The sequence below is a fragment of the Chlamydotis macqueenii genome, chromosome 4 (assembly GCF_036417535.1).
Source record: "Chlamydotis macqueenii isolate bChlMac1 chromosome 4, bChlMac1.mat, whole genome shotgun sequence".
Lineage (NCBI taxonomy): Eukaryota > Metazoa > Chordata > Aves > Otidiformes > Otididae > Chlamydotis > Chlamydotis macqueenii.
Window position 1 is genome coordinate 81,938,961 of NC_141559.1, and position 25,469 is coordinate 81,964,429.

The following is a 25,469-nucleotide window of genomic DNA, read 5'->3' on the forward strand; positions in this document are numbered from 1 at the left end:
CTTGGCCTGTACGAGTCAAGCCACCACTAAAAGCTGACAAAGCAGCTCCCTAAGCGTGGAAGCCCCAGGGCTGCGTTTTGCTGGTGGGTTCACCCTCAGCATTGCAGGTGCCATCACCAAACGTTGTCATCCTCCTTGCCCACATAAAGCTGCCTTGTAGCAGAGTCAGATCCCACTAAAGCTTATTTTGGGGAGCCTAGCACTTGGCCCCTCACCTGGAGCAAGTAGTTTGCATTTATAAACAAGGCCTGACACACAACAGCACTTCCCTGTACTATAGACACAGTCATGTGCTGTGTGGGCCTGACCTCCATCAGAGGTGCCTAACAGGCTGGTTTTCTCCTCATTTTTGCTCTCTGCCTCAACACAGCAAGCATAGGGATTGCTGGCCTCTAACCAGGTTGATTAAACCCGAAAGACACGTGTCCAACCCCAGAAGTTCCCCTACACTTTCTTCCCTTACCAGCTGCTGTGGAGAGCAGCAACTGACCCAGGCAATCCACAGATCCGACTCACCTCCAGCATTTCAATTAAAACAGGATCAGAAAAGTCTAAAAATCTTCAGAAGCCCCAGAGCCATAAAACTGGGCTTCTACAGGGGCCACATGCACCAAAGAAAAAAAAAAAAATCCCAATTTATCACTAGAAACAGCTTTCATCCAGTGACCAGGCCACAGCAGCAAAAGCAACAAGGCCCTAGGCCCCAAACTTGGGGCCTTATTTAAAAAAAAAAGAGGAAAAGAGGAGTCAAGATGCTTCATATAGATGGCTAAAGACTCACCCAGCAGCCAGACTTCTATTAGGTTTTTTTTTTAAAAAAAAAAAGCTCCAAAATTTCACAGCAAGGAACAGTTGCGTCTCACAGCCCCTTTTTTGGGGGGGGTCACTCACCAGCAGCATTGGGTGGCACCTCCAGGTTGACGTTGACGAAGAAGCGGATGCTGTCCCCCGAGACGATGGAGGAGTTCACGGCGTCGAAGAGCTCCTCGCCCCCCGTCTCCTCCTTGGCCTCGCAGCCATCGTCCGTGTCGCACTTGAGGTACCCTGCCAACGACACGGGGAGGGCGGTGAGCGGGGATGGGGGCCACATTGGGGCCCAGAGCCACTGAGGTGGGAGCATACCCACCGATCATGGCAGCAGGGTGGCCTCAACAGCACCCAGTGCCTCACGAGGGGGTTTCTCTTATCCCCTCGCCTAGCAAGGACAAAGTTATAAGGACAAAGTTATAAGCAATCAGCTCCAGCACGTTTCAATTTGGCCTCAGGCAGGCACGCGCGCAAAAGGCCACTCCGGAGCGTGGCAGGACGACAGCACGCCAGCCTGCCCACCAAGTCAACAGCAAATCCAAGGGGGTACGCCTCATTCCTCTCAGATTTAAAAAAAAAAAAAAATCAGGATGAAAACTTGGACTGGAAACCGTAAAAGCGCCAAGTAGCAACCCAAAAGCAAGGGCTGTGCATCAGCCCCCAGCCCACCCCAAACCCAACACGTTCATCAGCTGAAGTCACCAGCAGGGCAGGCGTTTCGCTTGTGGTTCAGCAATTTGAAACTCCGGGGGGGAAGAAAAGAGTTTCCAATGAGACACCCGATATGGATGGACAGACCTGCAGCTCGCCATGGGGCAGAGGAACAGGTCGCGGGAGGCAGCAGCATCAAGAAAGCGAGACAAGTTTCTTAATTACAGCGGACAACTCCTTAGCCTTTCGCAACGCTTCTAATTAGAGTTTAACCTAGTCCCGTTCAACTGCAAGCTGGTTCACTGCAACGTTTTATTACGAAGCAGCTGGAGGACTCTTGTGGTGTGCTCGTGTATCATGTTCAATTAGGAGAATTAGGGACATTATAGAATGTCAATTTTTACATTACCAGGATTATTCAGCAGCTTCTACCCATCTTCCGACAAGTCTTTTATGCCTAATTTGAAGCAGAGGGATGTATTTCATTAGCTTGCTTTAGGCACTACAGCAAAATGAAAAGGGTGAGCTTCAAGGCAGAGGGCTTGAATGGAAACTAAAAATATTTATGGCTTTTTTTTTTTTCTAAAGCCTCATATAAGCAAACGTAGAGGAGGCAGCAGCTGAAAGCGGCACACGCCGTCTTGGAGGGATCTCTAGCTGACAGCTCACCACCGCAGAAAACAAGCCCCGAGCAGGGAGGTCACAAACAGGAACTCGATGATGCAGGACAGGGGCTGCAGGGCTTCCTGCCGTGAGCAGCGTCCCAAGTGCTCGGCATCTCCCCAGGAGGACTCGGAGGGAGCTTCAAGCCTTCAGGTGACTTCTGAGCTGCTTGTCTGATGCATAGGAAACGCAACAAAAATCCCAGATTAAACTCCCTCCCGATCTCTGCCTTCATCTACCCGCTTGACAGGAATAAACATGAATCTGTCCTTATCAGAACTGCTCTGAAGGTTCCAAAAAGTGTCCAGGTTGCTGCTGGCCACCATCCAGCCTGCCAGACAGCCAACAAAATGCACCAAAAGTGCTGTCCTCTGCTGCTGGTGGAGCTTAGGCAGCTGTTTCCATCCCTGCATGATGGAAACTTGTCCAAAGAAAGGCAGAAAGAAGTGAGGAAAGCACAGGAAACAGCTGAACACAATACCTGAAGCATCGTGGCACTGTGGGCACCACCGAGTGTGAAACATCTGCACAAGGGCTGGAAGATGTGCCAGGATTGAGGGGCAGTCTGTGTCATGGGGGGGTGGACAACAGCCAGACAAGTGCCTGCTAGCATGGGAAGTGCTACAAAGCCCCATGCAAGCATCTCAAACTGCCAAATCTGGAGTGCGGTTCTTCCAAAACACGTGATGGGTACCATAATATCTCCTCAGCAAAGCAGGGCACCCACTAGTGCTGGCAACCCCCGTGGTGCCAGGGGAGCTTGGGCAGCCCTGCAAAGCAAATATCAGCCTGGGATAAGCTCAAATCCAGTATCCTGGCTTTTCCATCTCAGCTGTATCCAGGATGGCAGCCCCAGGGAAGCTGTCACAACAGGTTAGCACTTCTCCATCCTTCCCACTCAGTGGGGTCAGATGGGAGGCACGTGGGGGCAAGATGGTTTGAAAACACAGCTTGGAGAACATGATCGAGTTTTTTTTCCCCACTGTCCTAATGCAATTAAGACAGACAGGTAAAAGCCAAGCAGGGAAAGCTATTTATTAACTTCTCAAAGCTACTAAAACCAGCTTGGTAAGAGCACAGCAGCAGTGGGGCCCTGAAAACGGAGAGGGCTGGAGACAGGAGAGGAGCAGCACAGGAGCTGGGAGAAGGGCAAGGGTGGAGTAAGATCAGAGGGTTGGGCAGAGGTCAGCGAGGACTCTGGCAAGGGAAGCATCCTCTGTTCCTTCCCTCTTTAGGGGAGGAAAGAGCAGAACAAAAGGCAGCGGAGCCGCATGTCCCTTGGGCAAGGGACGGACAAAACATTCAGCTTGCAAATAATCCCAAACCTGGGCTGTACAGGAACTGTGCTCCCAGGCAGGTGTCTGCTTTGTCACTGAACCACCTCAAGGCTTCAAACCACTCCTGCTTTGAATCCTGCAAGCCTAGTCTGCCAGGCATTTTAAAACACGAGTGACTTAATCCTGTCAAATATGGGGTCACCTCGAGGTGAGAAGATGAGCTGTGTGCATGGCAGATGCACCTTCCTCTCTAAGCACGGCTCAATAGCTGCCTCCAGCCCTAGCAGCTGGTTTCCCATCTCATCACTTGAACAGCAGCAGATGCCACAAGCAACAGCAGAAGCCGTTCAAGCTCCTCTGGAAACTTGGTTGGTGTTTTGCAGAAGTTTAGAGCAGGATCTGATGTGGCTGTTGCACAATTTGTGTAAATATCAATCAGGTCCCCATATGGAAGCATAGTCTCAGTAACGATTCACAGCCTGTGCTATAAGCAGTTGCTTTGGAAAGGCGGAAGGAGGGGCACGCACCTTTGCACATCAAATTGGCAGGGGAAGAGTTTAAGATCTCCAAAATGGTGTCCCCCCATCTCTATTGCTGCAGATTGTCACCTTCACATGAAGGCAGCATTTGCTGAAGTGCCAGGAGCTACACTGATGGGGTGAGTCGGATCTCTCAGCACATAAGTACCACTTCAGCCTGAAATACGGTCTAAAAGCACTAGGGAAGAGAGATTTTGCTGGGTATGCGGCCAGAGTCAGGAACTGAGTTGAGGTTGGCTGAGAAGATCAGAGCAGCCCCCCGACACCCTTGAGAACACCTTGTGTTGGTGGAAAAGTCCATCCCGCGGGACTCATCTCATAGCAAAGAGATAAGGAAAAAGCATGAAAAGTGCACAACGCCAAGGAGAGCAGGTAACATCCTTCAGTGTTGCAGAAATAAAAGCAACTCCTCACCCTGTGCAGCCATAAGCAGCAGATGCCTTGACCCCAAGTCCTTCCATATCTCAGCCCATCACATGCAATGTGAAAATAAGCCATCCCCCGTTTTATGCAGGTGCTGGGAAGGAAAAAAAAAAGTGGTTTCTCTAGCCCTTCCCCTGTAATTCATGCCTGGCCCAGGCCTGCCTTGCTCCAATATCTCAATATCCACCCCCAGACTTCTCTCCTCACTCCCATCACCTTCTCAGATCCACTTCATCTTCCCGGTCCTGCTGCTATCAACCCTCTCACAACTCTGACAAGGTTCTTGCCCTGCAGCTATTTTGCTTTTCAGCTGAGTTTTAAGAGCCCAGGGCTCTGTCAGGAAGAGCAATGAACCGAGCTGAGGCTGTCAGAGGTGGCTTTACCTCTCCCCTCCACTGCCTTAGTGGCACCTGGCAGCTGGGGTAATAAAATCAGTGGAGTAGTAGCTATGAGGAAGCACAGCTTCGTCATATACGTTCCCTAGAAAATCTTAATTGCTCCGTGGGAGAAGCACTCACAGCCCAGGGGCTGCAAACTTCTCCGAGAAAACCAAAATCTTAATCAAATCATTTCCTGGGAGAAAGCAGCTATATTACGAACAGCACCATCTGACATCCCAGGTTATGAGACTTACGCCAGATGCAGCCCCAATGCAACCTCTCGGTGTGCCTCAGAGGAGACAAAGCCAATCATGGCTTTTTAAAACCAACATCTGCATCTGCAAGCATGCACACTAACCAGGAGGTTCAGGGTGCAAATGCACCTACCCAACACTTGGCCACAGACTCAGTTTAGCACAGCAAGCCAGAGAAAACATGTGAGGAGGAGGTTTTTGCGGGGAGATTGGGCATTTTTCCTTTTGGAAAATGCCAGATGTTGCGCAGTTCTAGGCGCGCGCATGCTACACATCTTGTTCAGGCAGATGTACGGCTCCTACTGATTTAGCAAAAGTTACACGGATGAGACAAGGTACACAACCACGTAGCTTTCTTATTTTGCCCTGCTAATCTAGCTAAGATCAAAGCTTGTCAAAAGTTACTGACCTCTGCCAAGTCTCTGCAAAAGCTGCTGGCTCAGTTTCTGAAGGACCACATATGCTATGGTAATGCTCCAAATACTCAGTTTTCTGGTAACCACTGATTTTTCCCTCAGTTTCCAAGGTAGCCTGCACTACAAGTCTGGAAAAAGCGTTCTCATTGATAGCACCTGTTTGCACAGCAATGTCTATTCCCTCTGCCAAATCCAACCCCCAGCTTCCAGAACCACGGGGTGGCATCTGCTCTTCTTCCAAAGTGATAGTTGCCCCCTCTCATGAAGTCTCTTCAAAAAGCCAGAAAGAAAGTTATATTAAAGGAGTTCTTATGAACTCATATGATCAGTGATCCAATGCTACCAGCTATCCATGCTAAAAGCCAGCTCGGATTTCTCTAATGAATTTTTAAGGCCCAGAAAGCAGCAGACTGCAGTACAAACCTTTTTGCTGGTTTTACAAAACAGTATTTGTGGCCGCTTCACCAGAACATCGGAGCAACAGTATGCATCGTGCTCCTGCTGGATTCAGCAGCCTCAGACATTCTACCCAGGGGAAAAGCAGGGTAAACATCCCCAACATCCCTGCTTTAGGTAGTTTTGTCACTGATCCTGATCCATTCAGAACTGAAATCCAGCAGTTGGCCCCACTCTTAGCATTTCAAGTCAAACCTCACGCAGCCAGATAGCCAGCTCCGGTGCAGCCAGTCAAGCGCAGGAGTTTGCAAGTTCTTGTTTTGGAAGAGCCCAAAAGCTATTTGCATCCACTTTCTCAGAGGAATTACAGGTCAGGTGTGGAAGGACAACAGAAGGAATAAAAATATATATTCCACAGCTTTCAAAAGCTAAGGGGACATCAACTGGGACATGGCATTACCCTAAAATCAGGTCTAGTTCTTGAAGCATCCCAGTACTTAGCTGTAATACAGCGTTAAGGAACACAAGAAAGAATTAAACCTTTTATCTACCTAAAAACTAGTCATGATACTGGCATTAAGTTAAAAAATCAGCTTCATCCAATTTTTCTACTCCCATGGTGTTTCAGCTTGCTCTAACCAACTTGAGACACTAATTTTCAAGAAAGGCATGAGGTTTTAATTAACGTGAGCTAAAGTGGTCAGCCTGAGCTTTAAGTTATCAGAGGGCTTGCTTTGTTCCCCAAGTACTGCAGGCTTGAAGATTCCCTCAGAAAATATCCAAATCCCCAACACTGGGTGCAAAACAAAACTCAATTAATAATGGAACCTCCACCTCCACTTTGATCTTTACACTCTACGCAAAAACACAGGCTCAAGTTGCCTTCAAAGGTTAGATAGCCTTACAGTTAGTTAATATTGGCAGGGATAAAGCAATCGAAGGATTCAGGAGAGACTAGGAAGAACTTTGTACAAGTGTTATCATTTCTCCAGCCTCCACAGCATTCTAGAAAAAAAAAAAAGGGTTTAACAGCATCCTACTCTCACACACTAACCAAGGCAAGCTTCTGGTCACATCTCGTGTGTTTATTCCAGTATAATCACCTACTTCCCAAAGTAACTCTCCCTTTTCAGACAAAAAGAGCAACTGGATTGATAAAACAGCATCTTTTAGGTAAAGATTTGTTTAAATTTCACGTGTTCCTGCTGAAGTTAAACTTCAAATTTAAGGGGTTACTTGTAATTTTGAATCACAAGAGTCTGGAAAGCAGTCACGAAAAATTCCTTCCTTCCTAACAAATTACTCCATTTCACAGACAAGAACAATTGCAGTGCTGCAGCCACAGAGCAATACCCTCCAAAAGCTGCTATCAAGTCACATTTTGCAAAGCTGTCTCCCACAAAATTAAAAATTTAAGCCACACTGATTAAATAAAGCAGTTCTGCCTACAGCTGGATGCTTGCTAGAATTTTTAAGCCTTTCCTTTGGTTCGCAGTCAAGAGATTCCCTGGCAGGGCTCGCTGTATTTGTCCTAAGGAGATTTACCCATCGTGTGGCAGGCAGCCACGTGGACAGGGTTTGTGCCAGCCCCGGAGAAGACAACTGGGGAGGGTAGGGGACGTCCACAGACTACGTTGTTGAACTGATGAGGGTTTGCTGCTGACAACTAATTGGTAAGAGAAGACCAGAGCTTACCTCCCAACGCTTTTGTTAGAAGATCTCCTTTATTAAATGAAACATCATGGGTTGACACAGGTAGACTAATGACTTCTCTGGGTCATCCAGATGAGATTTAGGGAAGTGTTCCCCAATCCCAGATCCTCCACGGGCAGTTTGAGAGGCAGCAGAGCTGGGGAAGGGTTGGGTGATGCTTCTTGGCCCTTAAGCAGTCACTGGAAGCTCATCAGATATGGGTTTGTGGCCTTTTGGAGAAACAGACACCTGCTATGGAGATGTCAATCCCTTACCTAAAGCTTTGAGACCACAGATTAAACCACAGCCACCTCTTGTAAAAGGAAAAAAAAAAAGAAAAAGAAAGAGGTAGAAAGTGTCTAGCAGGTGAGTCACCAAGACCAGACCTGCATCCTTTAAGAAGCAGATCCCTCCACTACTGGCCAGCCATAACTTCAGTCGCACGTTTCCAACCCTTCTTTGAGTCGGTCTTTTGTCATGAAGAGGCAGATGGAAACATAAAGTTTCCCTTGCCACTTCAGTCATAATTCATAACAGAACTGAAAGAACTGATCTGCTACAAAAAAAAAAACCAACACCCAGGCACTTTTGAATTAATTCCAGTATTGTATTTTGCAGCCAGATTTCTAGGAAATCTTGTGAATACTCCAAGTAATTCAGTGGGGCTTTGTTTTTATTTTTTTGTTTTGCTTGTACAAAACACAGCAGCACGTGGAATTTCAGTTCTTGTACCAGAAGCCACAGAAGTCAGGAGTGTTCATTTTATTATAGGCCTCCTGATAGATAGTTCTCAGAAATAAAAAAAAAATTGCAAGAGACCTGCAAGCTGGCCCCTCGGACTCTCCATACGTAGAAGCAGTGCATCTCCTGCTGGTAAACTGGGCATCTCGTCGGGGGAAACCCATTGCGAAAGGATTTGTTTCACAAAGACAGATTAATCTTCTAGTTCAGCAAACAAGACAGATAAAGACAAATTTAAAAAAAAAATCCCAGAGTACACACACTAAACCGAACTGCAAACTGAAAAACAAAAACAAGCAGATAAAATATATCCAAACATCCCAAGCCAGACTGGGGCCTTGGGGCCCTTCAACGCAACTGTAATTTATTGTGCCAGCAAAACCAATTAATAAGTCAGAGGAGACCAAGCAGCGAGGGATTTGCTCTGTAAGACAAAAATTCATGCTGCAATATCTGTTCCATTGTTTTAAAGCTAGCTCAACAATTCAGATATACCCAGCGCTAAGCTGGGACTCCTTCCTTTGGATTTTGCAAGATAAGACAAAAAAAATGAAGGCTAATTTATCAGAGAAAGTTCTTGGGTCAATTAAAAACCTCATCACACACCAGCAGAATTTAATGACTTGCAGCTAATACCACTGCCTTTAGAGCTAATCCACTTGTAGCAGGCACTGGATACTCTCCCCCCCCACCACCAAGGAGGTCGACAGCCAAGAGACAACATGAGGCTTGATGAGTAGTTGTTCTGAACGTTGATTGCCAAGCCGCATTTCATCAGGACTCCAGTTATCTTCGGGTTTGGATTGGGTCTACACAACCATCTCTGTCACTTCAATTTGCCAGGCAGAAAACTCATTTGAGAAAACAACCTTGCTGAAGATTTGAGCGGCTTAAACACATCGCCTGCTGATGGGATACCAAACACTACAGGACCGTGCCAGGTTTGGTTCATTTGCTTGTGCAGGAGGCTCGTTTCACAGAATAAATAAAAATAAAAAAAAAAAAAGAGTAAAAACATGGATTTTCATCAGCAAGAGATGTCAGAGAAGAACTATTAAAACTGACAAACATGGGTTGAAAACACAACATTGCCATCAACTGCCATCGTACCTGGTGCCACATTTTCCATCAGAAACTTCTAACTGGCAGGCACAAAGTTATTTGCTTGTCTTTTGCCCTCTTAATCTTGCCTCTATTTAGTAGCTTGCTCTGTCTATTTTTTTTCCCCTCCCACTTGTATTGCATGCATTTACCTTCTGCCACTAAAAGCCACAGAAGAGGCCTTCAGTCAAGTTCTTCCAGCAACAGGAGAAAATCAGAGTACGCTGGAAATGGGAAACCTGTAGCTAAAGACATGGGCTCCTTTGATTAACTTTGCAGATTTTTAGCTGGTTAAGATGTTATCAAATAGGCTGGTACTTGGGTGGGACCATAACAACTCTGAGCTTCCAGAATATTGGCATCCGTTCACCAGAAAATCCTTCCTGGGCTTTCCTCAGCTCCTCAGTGCTTAACAACGCTACAGATTATTAAATACTTCAGTAAGATTTTATGAACAGTAAACATTCATGAGATTCTTACAAAGCACTGTTTTGGTGCTACAGCCAAGATCACCCTCACCACAATTGTTTAAAACTGAAGTCTCAACTTTAACATTGCTGCAGCTGCTACTGCGAACACAACAAGGGTAAGAAAAAACTGAGCTGGCAGAGACAGACTCTGAACAGAGCCTCAGATATGGTCAGAAACAAAAACATCCTGATTACTAAGGATACAGAAAACCATATGGATATGCAAGATCTCAGGAGGAGATAGGGAAAAAGCTCGACTGTGCAAGAGCATCAAAAAATGTTTCTCTACTGAGAAAGGGGAAAAAAAAATCTAAGTGCTAAAGGAATCGAAGGAAGAGGTTTTTTTTTTTCTTCGCCTCCCCCAACACACTGCTCAGGGGATTGAGTTTTGTTTTTTTTAATTTTAAAGGTGGGGCAAGAGCATCTCCTGCTCTCCATAATAAACTGGCAGATCTGAACAAGCGGTGCCAAGAAACAGCTTGATGATTACGTAGCTCCATTTCAAAACAAGCAGCTTTGAAACTATGTGAAAAGGTAACTTCTTTCTCTGTGGTTTCCTCTAGCCCCGATTAAGTTTTTTTGGGTAAGTCTTCAAGGATCTGAGTGCATGAAAATTCTGTACAGAGTCAAAGCACTGCCTCGCAGCGGGATGTGAATATGGTAAGCCCCAAGACGTGCTGTCCATGTATTCTGTGCAGAAGCACACAAGCCCTCGGATAAATCGGGCAGCAGAAGGTGAGTCATCACTCAACAGCAACTGAACTTTCAAAAAAGGTCCGTTTGTAACGGGGAGCAAGAATGACAGCAGATTTGAGCATGAAATAACCCAGAAGTCCACTGTGTTTTCAGCCACAACAGAGCATCCAATACTGCATGCAGGCTGAAGAGGAACTTGCAAGCAACCTTCCCTCCTTCCCCCAAACCATGAAGATGTGTAACAGGAAAGAAGCATGCACAGTTTCATGAGATTCTTAATCATAGCTCTAAGGTGCCATCTCCTTAAGACAGAAGAGGAAGCTGAGTAATAACACAAATAGGGCAGAAATACATGCTCGCTGCCGTGGCACCAAGTTGCGTATCTCATCGGAAGGCTTTGCACACGGAATGCCACAGCTACAAACATGTACTCTGAAAACATCAAGATCTGCTTTTTTTTTTGTTTGGACAGTTCAAGGAAGACAAGGCATTGAGACAAGACATCCCAAGGGGCCACAAGCAAGCCAGGGAAGGTAGGAGCAGGACTCCCCAGACCTCATGCCACACATGCCCTCAGAAAACCTGTCAATACCAAAGAAATAAAGCATCCTTGAGGTCAGGCAATAATTTCTGCCCTTCTGCAACTCAGAGACCTCTTACTGAAGCTGAGAGTACTTTCTTCCAGTTTCATGCTTTTACTCCTAGAAATAGCTCCATGTAATGCTTTCAGAGAAGACAAGCAAGTCATTGTCAAAGAAAGCACCGTCAACAGCAGTGCTGCATCTACTGCAGTGACATCCGGCAGACATTCAGCTTCCCCTTCTCAGATGTCAACCTAAGACTTGGCCCCCTGGAAGATGAGACTTGTGACAGCAACAAGCATCTACAGGCCTGAAGTAACTGAAGCATTTTAGTCTTCCACTCTCACCATTTGGAAGTCCAAGCGCTGCACTTTCTTCAAGGACAAGAAGCCCCAGGCTCTTCAAAATTACATCATAAAAAGGTTGGTCTTAAGTTGTAATCTCAACATAATCTCTCCCTAACAACTCCCTGCACATGCTCAGCCACCTTTGTTAAGCCAGATGATACAGGTTTCCAAACACCACAACTGGATTCAAAAGAAAAAAATCTTTGAGGGCACTTTACACCAAAAGATGCATTTACCAGAGCCATCCAACATTTGTCTGATGTTCTTGGCATGGTGTCTCCAAAGGTATGACACCTACATGTGATCTCCACTCCAGAAAAAGACAAGGAAATACACCTGCCAGCCTTACAGGAAAACATCCTGAAAGAACTTGAAAAACAAGAAGCCACCTAGAATAGTTGCTGATGACAACGTGAAGATGATTATTTGTTCCTTTGAACATCTAGAACATTTACAGAATTTTAAAATGCAGAGTCCGCTTCCAGGACTAGCTCACACAACTAGCCATGCCGGACTGTTTGCACGCTGCTTAAGCTCAGTGAGTTTTGTACCGCCTGTTTCAAGTCCTCAGCCAACCCTGTAGCACAGCTCTCCCTCCAACAAGGCAATACAAAAGTCAAAAAATACTTGCCAGTCTCTTCAAAGAAGTATCCATTTCTTGACATCGCTGCTGGTGGAGACTCTAAAAAGACAGAAAAGAGGGAAACATAAGAATCATCAAGATGCTGAATGTCTTCACTTTACTGCTAAACACACTGTAAAGCCTGGATTACAGCAGAAAGCCAGACCCAGAATATTACAGGCATCAGATTCGCCTCGATGTGGCAACTTTAACGTTTTGTTTATTGACTTCAGCATTTACCAGAGTATCCTATACAGTCACTGTTTGAAATAAGTTAAGTGGTCTCAGACATGCTGGGCTGAGACCAGAAAACAGCAAGACTAAAGATCAGGACAAGCCTGATCATCTCAGTGACCTATCAAACCTGAACAAGTGCATCCAAAAATAAGACAGACATCTCTGATGCTTTTATTAAAAAATACAAGCCGTAGTGAAGTCCAGGTTGTAACTTATGCTTGGATAAAAAGAACCAGTCTAATTTAGAAAAAAAAAAACCAACTCAATTTAGGCGAGAGCGGAATGTCATATTCTATCCTGCTGCTCCTAATCATTAGGATATCCCAACACAGCGCTTGGCACTTGAAGATAAGCCCCATAACACTGTAGCCTTCCTTGGCCCGCTTCCTGAGCTGGGGTCCTGCAGCAAACACCATCTGCACCAGCGGGGTCTCGCAAGGAAGCCACAAATGGGGAAGTGATGCCGACCGAGAGCGAACCCACAAACACAGCCAGCAGCACCGGGACCGAATCCCCATGATTCGCCATGGAACACGCTTTATTTGTTAGTGAGTCAGCCCTGCAATTAACTGCCAGCAAACGGGGTATTTGCCACACAACAAGATATTCAAACAGCATAGGGGCACCTGCTTTCAGGTGTCAAAGCCTGGGACCCAAACTCAGCCTGGCTGTTTTTAACACTAACGGTATTTGACAGTTCAGGCTCCGTGGGCTAGAAGCACCGGCTTTTCTGTACAGGTGCACGCCCCGTTTTACAGCTAACAGAGCTCTTTATTTCCAGCCCTGAGCAAGAGTCACCCAGGCAGTCCCTTAGAAAGCTGCGACTAGACGTTGCCTCTTCCCATGCTTCCCAGCCAAAACGCAATCAGAAAGAGGAATAGATTTGCTCTGTCTTTCCCCACTTCATTAGGCTAATCAAACATTACCTACGCAAGCCTGGGATGAATTTGGGCCAACAAGGAAAGAAGTTTTGCCTGCTTTATTGTTCTACAGATTAGGCTTCCTGCTCTTTGTTTGAGGTATGAGACTGTTTCCCAAAGACACTTTCTCTACCCCATAACTTTCGGCTTACAGGTTATGTGCTTTTTTTTCCCCCCTCTTCTTTACAGTATGACACATTTTCAAACATCGTAATTCATCCTGGTCCACTGGGAGCCTTTGTGTGCCGGACGGATACAAGCCATACCGCTGACGGCACCACCTTCCAGCTGTAACACTTGTCACAGCCCAGCATGGCTCAGACCTTTCAATGCAGACAGCATTTGGCTGGACAGGTTCCTGGAGGGACACTCTGATGACCATTAAAAAAAAAAAAAATAACCCAACACACAAACTCAAGGGCAATTCAAGTGTCTGGTCCAAGAGAGAAACACAATGTTCCAAGTTCATCCCAGAACAATATGCTGGAGAAACAAAGCACTGTGGCCAAAGGGCACCCATTACACGAGTCAATTGTTTCCCTCCACCTGGAAGGGAAGGAGAAGATCCATCCAGGCTGATTAGCATGCTAATGATCAAAGGAAAGCTTTTTAAAGAGAGGCTCTTATTGTCTAATGATTGCATTTACGTATTTCAGAGAAACAAACAAAATACGCCTAGGCAGACGGATTACCCAAGGAACTGACATTCCCACCAAGATGGTATATCAGTTTCTCATTTCTGTTATGGCTTCTGAGGGAGCCTGAAGCCACATGTTCATCCTTTACCAGGCAAAGTGAGACAGTTTGCTTTTTCTTTAACTGAACACACATTTCTGAGTTGATAGTGCCTAACAGGAATTGAGCGTTAGTTGGCTTCTTCATTAGAAATACCTTCTAAATGCAGCATTGCCTGGGTTGACATCACACCTTTACAGGAGACTCTGGTTTTGGTCACTGCTTGGACCAGGCATGAAAAGGGCAAGGCTGGGGTGTTACAGCAGGCAGTGCCATTTCATTAGGTGGCACTCGTTCCTCTGATCACTAATGAGCAACAGTCCCCTAGGCAACATGCTCTGGCAATTATGTCGGAGGTGCTGTTTTTTCAGATGAGTCATAAAACAGAGGTCTTAACCTTGTAATTAAAGATGCAATGGCACGTTTGGGGAAAAAAAAAAAATAAGTCAGGCTTCACCCTAATATGTCCTGGCTAAAGTCCAGCCCTGGTAATTTGTCTTCTCCCTACGCAATACTGTCCCATAGCGTCAACGGGATTCAGACTTCAAAACAGTCTTGCTGGAGCCTTTTGAAAAGCTGTTACAACCCCCACGGAAGGGGCTACGCATGTTAACATCAGGACCGGTGTGTAACACGCCCAGGAGGTGAAAGGTGATGGGGGGCTTACACAAGTCCAGAACGCACGCATGGAGCTAGGGGACTCGCTTAAAGACCTTTAAGCACTGGCAGAAGTAGAGGTAGGAAGGGTAAATTGGCATCTGCATCACCTGCATCTGAGAACCTAGAGAATACAGCATCCACCTAACTTAACTGAGCACAAAGGAGACAGGTTTGGAGGACAGGTCAATTAATATCTTGCCTCCTCAAGCATCAACCCTGTTCTTTCCATATTTCCCTAACCAGTTCAGCACAAGCAAGCATAGCTCATGTTTATGGGATGCTAAGGCTGAGGCCAGCTAGACTGTGCTCAAGTGCATGCTCAGCAGCAGTCACCAAGGCAAACATACCAGCGGGCTCCACATGCCGCTCCTTTCACAAGGCTCATGAGATTTTAATATCCGAGGTCTCATCATGTTCTGCTGAAGACAGGAGCAGTGGGTTCAAGTTGCGCAGAACTCACAGCAAGGCCAAGTCCTCTTTTCTCTAACAGTAAGATACCCACAGCCCGACACACACAGCCTGTATTTCCTCTCCCCATCTCACCTCCACTCGTGAAATTAAGAGTTCAGCTATGGGGCAGTTAGGAAACACTGCTGCAAGAGATGCGGTTGTTCAGCTTAGAGAAGCCTGGGCAGGAATAAGAGTCCCCAAATACATTAAAGATGCTCCAGGGTTTGCTTGACATTGCAAAAGCATTTCCATAAAGTATAAATCAGCCCATGATTTACGGTCCCCAGTCTGGGGAGCACTTTACCACAGGGTGGGAGCTGCCCCTCTCCGTACCAGTTTACCACTTCCCTCAGATCCAAACTCACATTGCTAGTTCCTTTCCCTCTGCTTTTCTTTCAGATTTCAGCAATTAAAATCCAGGCAAAGCTATTTCAGCAAGACGGAAGGTCAGGCTTCTAGAGACAAAGCTGGAAAGCATTATCCTGAAGAGCTAAGATACACAACACAGCAAATTCACTCTCGTGCCTCTCTCTTACAGAGAGGTCCATGTCCTCACTCTCTAAACTCTGCTTTCTCCTCCAACACCTACGAGGACAACCAGACTCTCCAATTGCTCTCCCTGCCCAAAGGCAGAACAAGAAGCCATCTTCCATTATCTGCCAAAAAGCAGGTGGTATAGCTCTTTTGACAATTTAAGCAGTGCTCTTCATTTTTAAGAGTTAATTTACTCCAGCAACTAAGTTTCCACTGCCACCCCACTTTATTCCCTAGAGGGATGTCTATTAGATGAGACTAAATTGGACAGGCATTAAAAGCATCACCACCTAGTTGCTTTTTTTTCAAAGGAAAGCTTCTGACTAGTTTCTCATCCCTTTGTGTACACTGAATTCAAAGTAAAAGCGGAGAGCTAAAGCGCTGCAAAATGGAAAACAAAGCCTATTTCTGTAGACTCAGGGATACAGCTTAAGATTTCATAAGTAAGCCACTGCCCTTTGACTTGAAGCTATAGCAGTGACTCCAAGAGCCACCCAGGGGAAGTACATGAAGTTTACAACTTAACTTAACAGTCAAGTTTGCTGTAGTTTAAGGTGCTTAGTGCTAGGACTAGGACAAATCAGGTGATCTGCTGTGGGACATATCAGACGAAGTGGATATACTTCCTGATTTCTTACATTCTTACCATTTTTACATTTGCATTTAACAACAAAAACAGACAAAACCCTACCATGCCTTCCTTCGTTATTAAATTCCTGCGGGAAACGCGTCTCAGATCTAATAACTCATTTTAACTCTCTTGTTTTAAGGTTAGCAATAATTTCTCTTGAGCCTTGCAATATTAGCGGATTACAAATAAAAACACATTCTCTGGATACTTCAGTAACTCAATTACAATGTTCTTCTGCTAGCATCTTCCAAGTAAACAGCCCTCTGCAGCACAAGCCTTATATTGAAGCAAAACATAACTCTCTAACAAGTTTTCTACAAGTAGTACTTACAGACTTTTATGACTTCCCTCCAGTAAATCTCTCCAAGTTGTAGTGTCTTGATGTTTAATTGGAGTTTACTTTCAGACAACACCATTTTGAAAGAGTTATTGGAAAAGGTACTTTCTCACTGACAGGCTGCTCTTGGGTTATCTCTGAACAAAGGCAGCCTGTACATCTGGAACATTTAGCTGCCCCATAAGTACTGATCGGAAAATGTTGGTTACCTTCACCATCTTTGACTCAGAGTGTGCTCCAGTATCCCAATTTCCACCACGCCACCTTCAACACTGCTCTGCTGAAGCTTTGGACGTTTCTGAAACTCATCAGCAAATGCAATGTCTTGCCTTAAAGTTGATAAAGCAAAATACTTGAGCAAGAAGTTACAAAAATCACCTGTTCAGCTGAAAAAGCCTTTAGCCTTTCCCACTTTCCTCCCAGGAGGAATGACCAAGTCTCAGCATGACAGACTGAACTGCCCAATTATCCAGAAAGAAATCTACTCTCCAGAAGACATGCAGGGTTTTTGTTTTGAAGCAAGGTTTTTCCCACTTCAGGCTGACTTCCAGCAGTTTCAGTCAATGCTAAGCATCCATCACTGGTGTTAAATAGTTGGGTACCAGCTTCCCTGCATGATGGGGAACGAAGCAGTTGGTTGCCCTACCTCAAACAGATTTGGGGCCAAGTCCAGCTCAAACAAGTCTGCAGCAGCACAAGTGACCAAGGAGCTGCACCCAGGTTCGTGCAGTTTGGGCCAGGGGGAGAGCCACGATTTATGTGCTTCAGACACCAAACGATGCAGCTTCCCTCCTCCACTCAGAGTATGCAGAAAACCAGACAGACTTAACAGAAAAACCACGCACACAAGGAATAATATCCCAAGGGAAACCTGCAGGAGAGGACTTATTTTTAATTATGTGGAGCATTGACTGAAAGGAGCTTGCAATTGAGTCTAAAAGTCTCTGTAAGCAGCAAGAGCTCAGCAGGAAGATCAAAAAGCCTCAAACTCCTTTCATAACACAACTGCATCACCACGGAAGAGGGAAAGAGCTCGACGGGCAGCAAATCTGATCACACTGACTAGGCTGATCAGTTCCAAATATATCAATATTTCTGGATTCTCCTGCAGAGCACTCCTTGGGCTCATAAAATAGGAGACTTTGGCAGTTTTCAGGGAAGGACCAAGCAGCGAGTTTTCTTGGTGGAGACATTTGCTGCAAATTATTTTAAACCATCCAAGTCAGCAAGAGTGACTGGACAGCAGCACGCTAAAAGCTATTTTGCCTTAAGTCACTGTCGTGGTTTTGTTAGTAAGGGGGGGCCTAAGGTGGTAGGGCACCACCTTAGGCCCCCCCTTACTAACAAAACCACGACATTCACCACTTCGCATTTCTATCTACACATTAAGCAGCTGATTCCTTTCCCACAACCCTACATACTTCAACTAGAAAACGCTGGTGAAAGCACAGCTCATACTGGTGCAAGTCAGAGACAAGAAGCACGCCCATACGCTGCTGTTCTGGGCAATAACAGTTGATATACAGGGCAACAGTTGAGATTTTACCCATTTTTCTCTGTACCTAGGGAGGTGTGTCAAAGAGCAAAAAATACAAGCCACACGAGTCAGGGTTTCAAAACCAATCACCATAATCCAAGGAAGTGTAAAATGAGTATAGCATGCTTGTTAATACTTGGGCAGGAAAGCGCCTGGTAAGTACGGTGTATGAGCACGGCCGCCCACAGCAAGCCCAAACGCAGACCTTTCCCCAGAAAGCACCAGTTTGCATCAATAAAGGCAAAGGAAAACATAACAGAACTCATGAAAGGCCTTTTTACCCCTCTTAAGTCATTAAGTGGGAAACACCAGCAGTCTGCTACCTTCCGGGGAGTTTTATCTCAAGGGGATTAGAGTCAAGATCAGCTGAAGGCAGTTCTACAGCCTTGCTCCCCCTGCGAGCACCACACGTGCCTTCTCAGTGCAGACACACATCCATCCACGTACCATCCTAAGCAGAGGCTGAGGGGGATGAACCCCTCTTTCACAAGGCACACCAGAGCCCTCTCTCCTCAGCTGCTCCTTCATTCACCTCAGTGGCAGAGACACAGGGAAAGGCTAAGTAGAACCCCACAAGCTACCCAGCTCCACAAAGGACCAGCTGTGTTCCTCCTCCCCGGATTATATTCACCTGCCCCATCACACACCTCTAAATATCCTCCTAACACTTCTTTCTACAGCACTGTTTGTAGAGTAAAGAGTCAGCAACGTACCCATCATCATGGTGAAATCCTAAGAGCACACTCCAACCACTGCTCACAGGAAGGGCAGATTCCCCTGTCTACATTCCCCTTCTGCACCACTGTCCCTCATGTTTCTTTACCAGCTTATCCTCCTCCTCACGAAGCCTTTGAAAAACACAGCCAGACACTGAAGGATGGCCACAACCCATCAAGCACATTTATTCCAACGGACTCATCCCCGCATGGCATGCCTACAGGTTTAACACAGGCAGTGGTATGGTACACCAGCGAGCGTTGGCACCGCTTTGTAATAAAGAAAGTATTTTTGTTGGAGACCTTTACCTAAACGGATTGATTAAAACACTGTCTGCATGCAGACACTTACAAGAAATCAACTTTTGAGGTCTTGAAACCAATCTAGAAGACAGCCATGACCTGGGGAGATTTAAGTCCACTCCAAACCCCTTCACCTTGGTAAGCTTTTACAAGACAAAGCCCTGGCCACAGCAGACAGAAGAAAGGTGCTTTTACATAGTCCAGCTCAATGGCAAATTGCTGCTTTAGCCAGGAGACTCGGACCTGCAGGGACACAAGCCTTGTCCCCTCACTTAAGTGTAGACATTGCCAAGTCCTCTAAGTAATCCTTACAGGAGATGATGTTTGTTAGTCAAGAGCACTTTTCAGAAGTTATATATGTTTGACACACTCTTCTTGCCACAGAACTGCACAGGTAAGCCACTTGTCTTCCCTGTCCCCATTCCAGAAGTATTCCTAAAGGATTTTCACCCACTTCTTTGCTTCACATCCCTCAAATCACCGCTTTTGGGACTAAGAGGTATGGACTACCCAAAACTAAACATCTCTGACACCTCTGGGAAGTCTCCCATTTCTCTGATTTTTGAAGGACACACCACCAGCCCTCTGACGTTTCCTAAGCTATGCCACAGTGCACCAGCCACTTGGACAAAGTTTTTCTCCATGGACCTAGCTTAACAGCATCCTCTGTCTCCGTGTGACCACCCTGGGGGATGCCAATCCCAATCCAGGTGGAAAATACAACTTCATATCTCCATGGCTTAGCAGGCACTGAAGTATCAAATCAGGGATGATATGCAAGGAGCTGGATACTCTTCTGATCACGGGAAATGGTGTGAGGAGGTCTTAAATCATGGCACAGCCACTCCGGTAAACAAAACCCCAAAACTAATTTTCACAGTCGCTGGCTGTGAAAATAGAAAGCATCATATTGAAAGGATAAAGCAGGAAGCATCCTCCTGCCTGCTCGCTCCCAGGCAAACACACACCCACACACAAGCTCAAGGATCAGACATGTCTGCTCTCAAAGCGTTTTCCTCACTGCCTTGAACAATTCCCCTCTTCATCCCCTCCCCAGCTTCCTCCAGAGCACTCATCCCAATAAAACCATCTAATGAAAGATCATCGGCTGCGGCAGTGCCAGCTACCAAAGAACTTGCCCCCCCAGGAAAAAAAATCAACCCAATGCACACTAAATGTTGGTGTCAGTGATGCTGACACCATCACCAGGCTGTCCAGGTTGACTCATCACAATTTAGCCCACCCGAGCAACTAATATTCGAGGGTGCCTCCCAGAGGTCAGCCGCAGGAGGAAGCAACCCCGTAAATCAAGAGCCTTGCAGCTGCTTTGCTAACGGGATATTTTTCCCTCCTCCACTGGATTTCTTGGCCAACATCTTCTAGGTGAACAGAAGAAGTGGAGAAGCAGGGGAACGATGATGCTTTGGGATTTGGCTGGCTGACAGTTTGAGCTATTTGCCTTTTTTTTCCCCCCAGGTTGAAGGAGGTTTCATTTTGTTGGACCCTCTGAAAAAGGTGATTTAAGACTTGCAAGGATTTCTTGCATAAGTGCTACATGGAGACAAGCGAAAGCAAATACCTCCAGAGATCCCACAAGCTGGCAAAGGCCCAGGAACAGGCCAGTTGAGCCTTTTCAGTCGACTTTTCCTGAAACATTTCAATAATTTAGAAAGCATTAACTCTTACTGACAGCTTTTCAGACAGCTCTTTCACTTGCAGGGCCCTATCAAAAACCTCGTCACTCAAAAAAAAAAAATACTGCAACAGCCCTGAATCTTGGTCAGGGTTGAATGTGGCTTGAAAAAGGTGTGTTAGACATTTTTCTTTGCTAAATGCTTTCCTTGTCCAGGGCAGGTCTTCCAGAGGCCACCACCTGCCAGTTATCTGCAGCAGTACTGTGTAAAACATGCCAAAACGGTTACGAGACAGTCCATCAGCGTTTCGCTTGCTCGGGGCTATTCAGGGGAAGGGAGCTGTTCCCTGCAGTCCTTCAGTTGTGTTAAAAGCCATAAAAATTAAGCAGCTGCAAGGTGTAAACAGCTGTAAGATCTCTGCTTTGGGGTCAGGTGGCAGAGATGCTCCAGCACCACCAGTTTCACACTCCAGCATCCCCCCAGGGCACCAGGATGGTGTTTTGGAACACAAAGTGCATTACTATTAAGTTTTTATCCCCTGTCTTACTGCCACCAGAAATGAAAACAGCTGCTAGAGAGGCAGCAGTGGCTGGGCCAAGCTTTGCAGGGAAGTTATTCCTGCACCCCTTCCCACCTCCCACCACCCAAAAGGCATCTGGATGACATAAGAGACCAGCTCTAAACCCACCCAAAACCAGAAGTTAGGTCAAAACCAAGGAAACACAGAAAGACACAGAGGCAGAGCAATGATCCCAGCCACCTGATCACCAAACACATTTTCAGTTGTGGTTCCAGGCAAGACACTCAAAGGAAAAGCCTCCTTTTGCCACCAGAAGTTAAAACCCTCTAAAGAACACCCAAATGGCAGCCCAGCTGCCCTCCACAGCCTCAACCCCCCCTACAGAAACAGGGATTTCAAATCACAACAAGCTTGGCAGGATAACACAAACCACCCCATACAGTTTCGACGTCCAGGAGCCACGAAACAGCAGCAGTGACAACACCACAGGGTGGGGGAAGACCCAGCAGCAGATCTGATGTTGCTGTCCATCACCAACCCAAAATAAAAAAAGCTCTGGTCCAGTGGTGAAATAAATGCAGAGTGACAAGCTGTGATAGAGTGTTATTCGTTAGGACATTGTTTATGGTTCGTCTACGTGGCTTCCATGGCTACAGCACCAGGGATGATGTTTGCTGGCATTTTAGACAGATGACAGAGAATGCATTTTGTTTTCCCTCAACACTGCACTTCCCCCACGTGAAACATCAGCATGTAAAGCCTCACAGACCGGCGGTTAGAATGTTTTAGCATTAATTAGAGAAAATCCACAACAGGTAAGATCTCTTGGGCTTATCTCCCCATGCATATCTTGAAACTAAATTCAGACCCTGAAAGACAGCACTCTTGTTAATGTAAATTGAATTTAAAAGGTACTCTCCACCCTTAAACACAACAGCACAGAGACATCCGGCAACAGATATCATCGCTAAGCAGCAAAGCCCATTGAAAATACATCAAGTACTCCCTTACTTTAGTGAATTAAATAATTAAAGAGCTGGCAGAGCTGGTTTTCTAGATTTCCTGTGCAAATGCATCTTCCAGCAACAGTAGTGCTTCAGTTTGGGGATTTTTTTTTTTTTTTCAAGACCACAACTTACCTGCACTACTTCTGCAATAGAGATGCTGTTCAAACAGCCTCCGCTCCCCTCCTGGCTGTTCCCTCTGAGCCACCACGCTTGTTCCCAAATGCCACTTGCTCAGGTGGCCGAGGAGCCAAGGGCTGATGCTTTTTCAATGGCTCCAACATTAATCCATCCAGAGCATCTTTCTCCCTCACTTCCAATTGGCGAGCGGCGGATGGGTGGAGTGAGAATGCAACCCATTAGCTCCCAGATGGGCACCTCCAACCCAGCTCTCCCAACCCGGACCAGCGATGTCGGCCAAGCGCTAACTTGGCGCCCGCATGCCACCGCAGCCTCGGCCAAGGCTGGGCTTTGGGTTTGGTTCCTCCGGCCACCCAGATCCCACTGCTTTAAGAGCTGTTTGCCTCTCATTGCAAGGAGGAGAGAAAAAAAAAAAGAAAGAATAATTAAAGTGACCCTGCACTTCAGAGCCCATGGTTTTTGCTGGATGCTGTACGGAGAAAGCTTGTGTGCCTCCTTAAAAAGAAAAAAAAAAAACCAGAAAAAAAAGCTTTGTAGCAGCCAGGCTCAACTGAAGTGAGAAGATACTGTACCTTACAGACACAAGTACAAGGAAAACAAGAGGATGCGAAGATGCGGGAAGAAGAGGAGGAGGGATAACAATTACAGCCAAGAGGTAGAAATCGCAAATTTCTTAACGATACAGATGCTGTACGCTGTGAGCGCTGTGCCTGCCCGATTGTGGGGCTGGGCTCCGATGTTTTTTTTTTTCCATGCTACCCAGCACGACAGTTCAGCAGCAGCAGTGCAAGGGTTAACGCAGGCATTCAGTGAGGAGCCTGCTAAGGGAATGAGAACCGGGGCAGCAAGTCTCTGTTTTAAGAGCAAGTTGCAGAAAATAGAGCTGAAGAGACCTCACCTCATCCGAGGAGACTTCTATCCAAGCCCGTCTTGCCCAGCGCTCGGCTGTGCAGTGCCTAAAAACCTTTGGAGGGGGGAAGATGCCACATCCTCCCCCCTCCCTCCAGCCTATTCTACTGCTTCACTTTCCTTACAATTCAAGATTTTCATAACAATAAGCCAAGTCTCCCTCAGCTGGGTATTTAAAGCCAGAGGAACGGTCTATGCTGGCCAAAAAAAAAAAACCAAATCTAACTCCCCAAAGCAACATCAAGTCAGCCTTAGAAAAGACAGAACCTAAAAAAAAAATTTAAAAATAAGACAGAAATAAACAGCAAGTTGTCCAAATGCTGGCAAGACTGGGTCACTTCCATCTCCAAGTCCCCTACAGTAACTCAGACAATTACTGGGAGTTCGGTAAAGATTTCCCAGTGATCGCATTTACCAGGAGGCAGCCGACGATTCCCAGCGCAGGGCGAGGCGAGAGAAGAGGCATCGCTCTGCGCAGAGGGATTCAGAGCCGTATCCCCCCCTCATTTGCAGTCCCTGCTACAGACTTGTTTCCGCTGCACGAAACCACAGGCAATGCATGTTTTTAAACACCTCCTACGCGTTTTCTCTGCTGAGACTGCTCATCCAATCTCCTCCATATTATTTTTTTTTATGCCACCTGACGAGCTTTTCCAGGTAAGGCACATCACATTCAGACTGCTAATAAAGATGTAAAGAAAGAATATATGGTTCAGAAAGTATTTAAGGGTGGAAGAAACCCTCAGAGGTCTCTGGCCCCACTCCTCCCTCCGGGCAGGACCACCCTCAAAGCTCCATCAGGCTGCTCAGGACCTCATCTCACCCAGCCTGAGACCTGTAAAACTTTTTTGGGGAAAGGGAAGACTCCTATCCTCGGGCTCAGCGCTTAACAGCAGCGCTCAGCTCCCAAACCAGCAGAATTTACTGAGTTTCCCCATCTAGATTCTTCGCAGTAAAGCAAAGTGTAAAATTTTGAAGCAAGCTTATACTTTTAAGATAATTCCTTGGAGGGGGGACAAGTCTCCAGTCAAGGATCCCCATACCTTCCCCTATACCCACACTCGATACCTTTAATACCAGTTTAAAGGAGAGGGCTGACAGCATCACAGCATAAAGGTGAGACGAGCCCGCCGAGCCTCCAGCAGGTATTTCAGGTTTCAAACACTGCTGGATTCATTTCAGCAAGTGAACAAAGCTTATGAAACAAAAGACTGGCTGCGATCAGTTTCTATTTTTATTTTTTTTTTTCCATGCTGAGGTTGTTTATCAAGGTGCAAGGGTGTAGCAGGGACTGGAGCTGCTCCTTGGAGGAGATGACAGTGACCAAGCGAGCATCACCAAGAGAGGTCCGAGAGGACAGCACATCAATGCAAGCACACCAATGTATCCACCAAGTCCTACCTGCGCTGCTTCTCTCCTCACCCACCATCTCCAAAGCTCCTCCAAATCTCAGCAGGCTTCTCTGCCACCCTACACCACCCTTCTTCGGTCCCCAACCCTTTTGATCCCCAGTCACGCACCGTCCACTGGCCTGGTCCGTCTCTGCGTCACCAAACGTTGCGGCCACGGGGCCAAATCCTGCGAAGAGCCAGCGCTCGCCCCAAACTGGCCGTAGGGTGAGCGGAGAAAAGTGAGCCGGGGGTAACAAAAAGAAGCCGGCTCCATTAGGACGGAGAAGAGAGGAGAGCCAGGTACAAAGCAAACCGCGTCTCCCTTCACCTCCTTCAACGGATACTGTTGGGACATGCAGTCTCAGAGCCTTCTCCCCGAGAAGTTCCTTTTTGGAGAGGAATTAGTGCAAAAAAAAGTAAAAATTTAAAAAATAAAAAATAAAAGCTGCTCAAGCAGCCCCGCTGCTGCTGTCACAGCCCGGCAGAGCACACTGGAAAGGCTGCGTCTCCAGCCTGTATTTAAACGCCCCTCTCAGAAAGCAGAGATGCAGCACAGGAAGAGACAAATTCCAGCTCTGTGTCGGGCTGATAAGCCAGGTTTATAATATTCAAGAAGTATTGGCATTACTACAATTCCTCCCCTCTCAACTAATGTCTTGTGTGGTAGCTTGTTGTGCACAATAAGCAAAAAAAAAGTCCAATCCCTAAAAAAATCAGCCTGTTCCGGTGGGAACAGCCAACACGTTGAATAAAA

At 46.4% G+C, this 25,469-nt stretch overlaps 1 protein-coding gene across 2 annotated transcripts in view; it reads right to left on the reverse strand.

Annotated features, from left to right (window-relative positions):
• SLC4A11 (solute carrier family 4 member 11) overlaps positions 1-25,164 on the reverse strand; it is a 91,531-nt gene extending 66,367 nt beyond the window's left edge. For both annotated transcript variants that reach the window (XM_086747133.1, XM_086747132.1), the window contains exons 1-3: positions 24,845-25,164; positions 12,066-12,116; positions 892-1,044 (exon numbers count right to left, since the gene is read on the reverse strand). In XM_086747133.1, the coding sequence (XP_086603259.1) occupies positions 892-1,044; positions 12,066-12,116; positions 24,845-25,070 (430 nt within the window). In that variant the 5' untranslated portion in view covers positions 25,071-25,164. The remainder of the gene's footprint in view (positions 1-891; positions 1,045-12,065; positions 12,117-24,844) is intronic.
• Between the last annotated feature and the right edge of the window lie 305 nt (positions 25,165-25,469).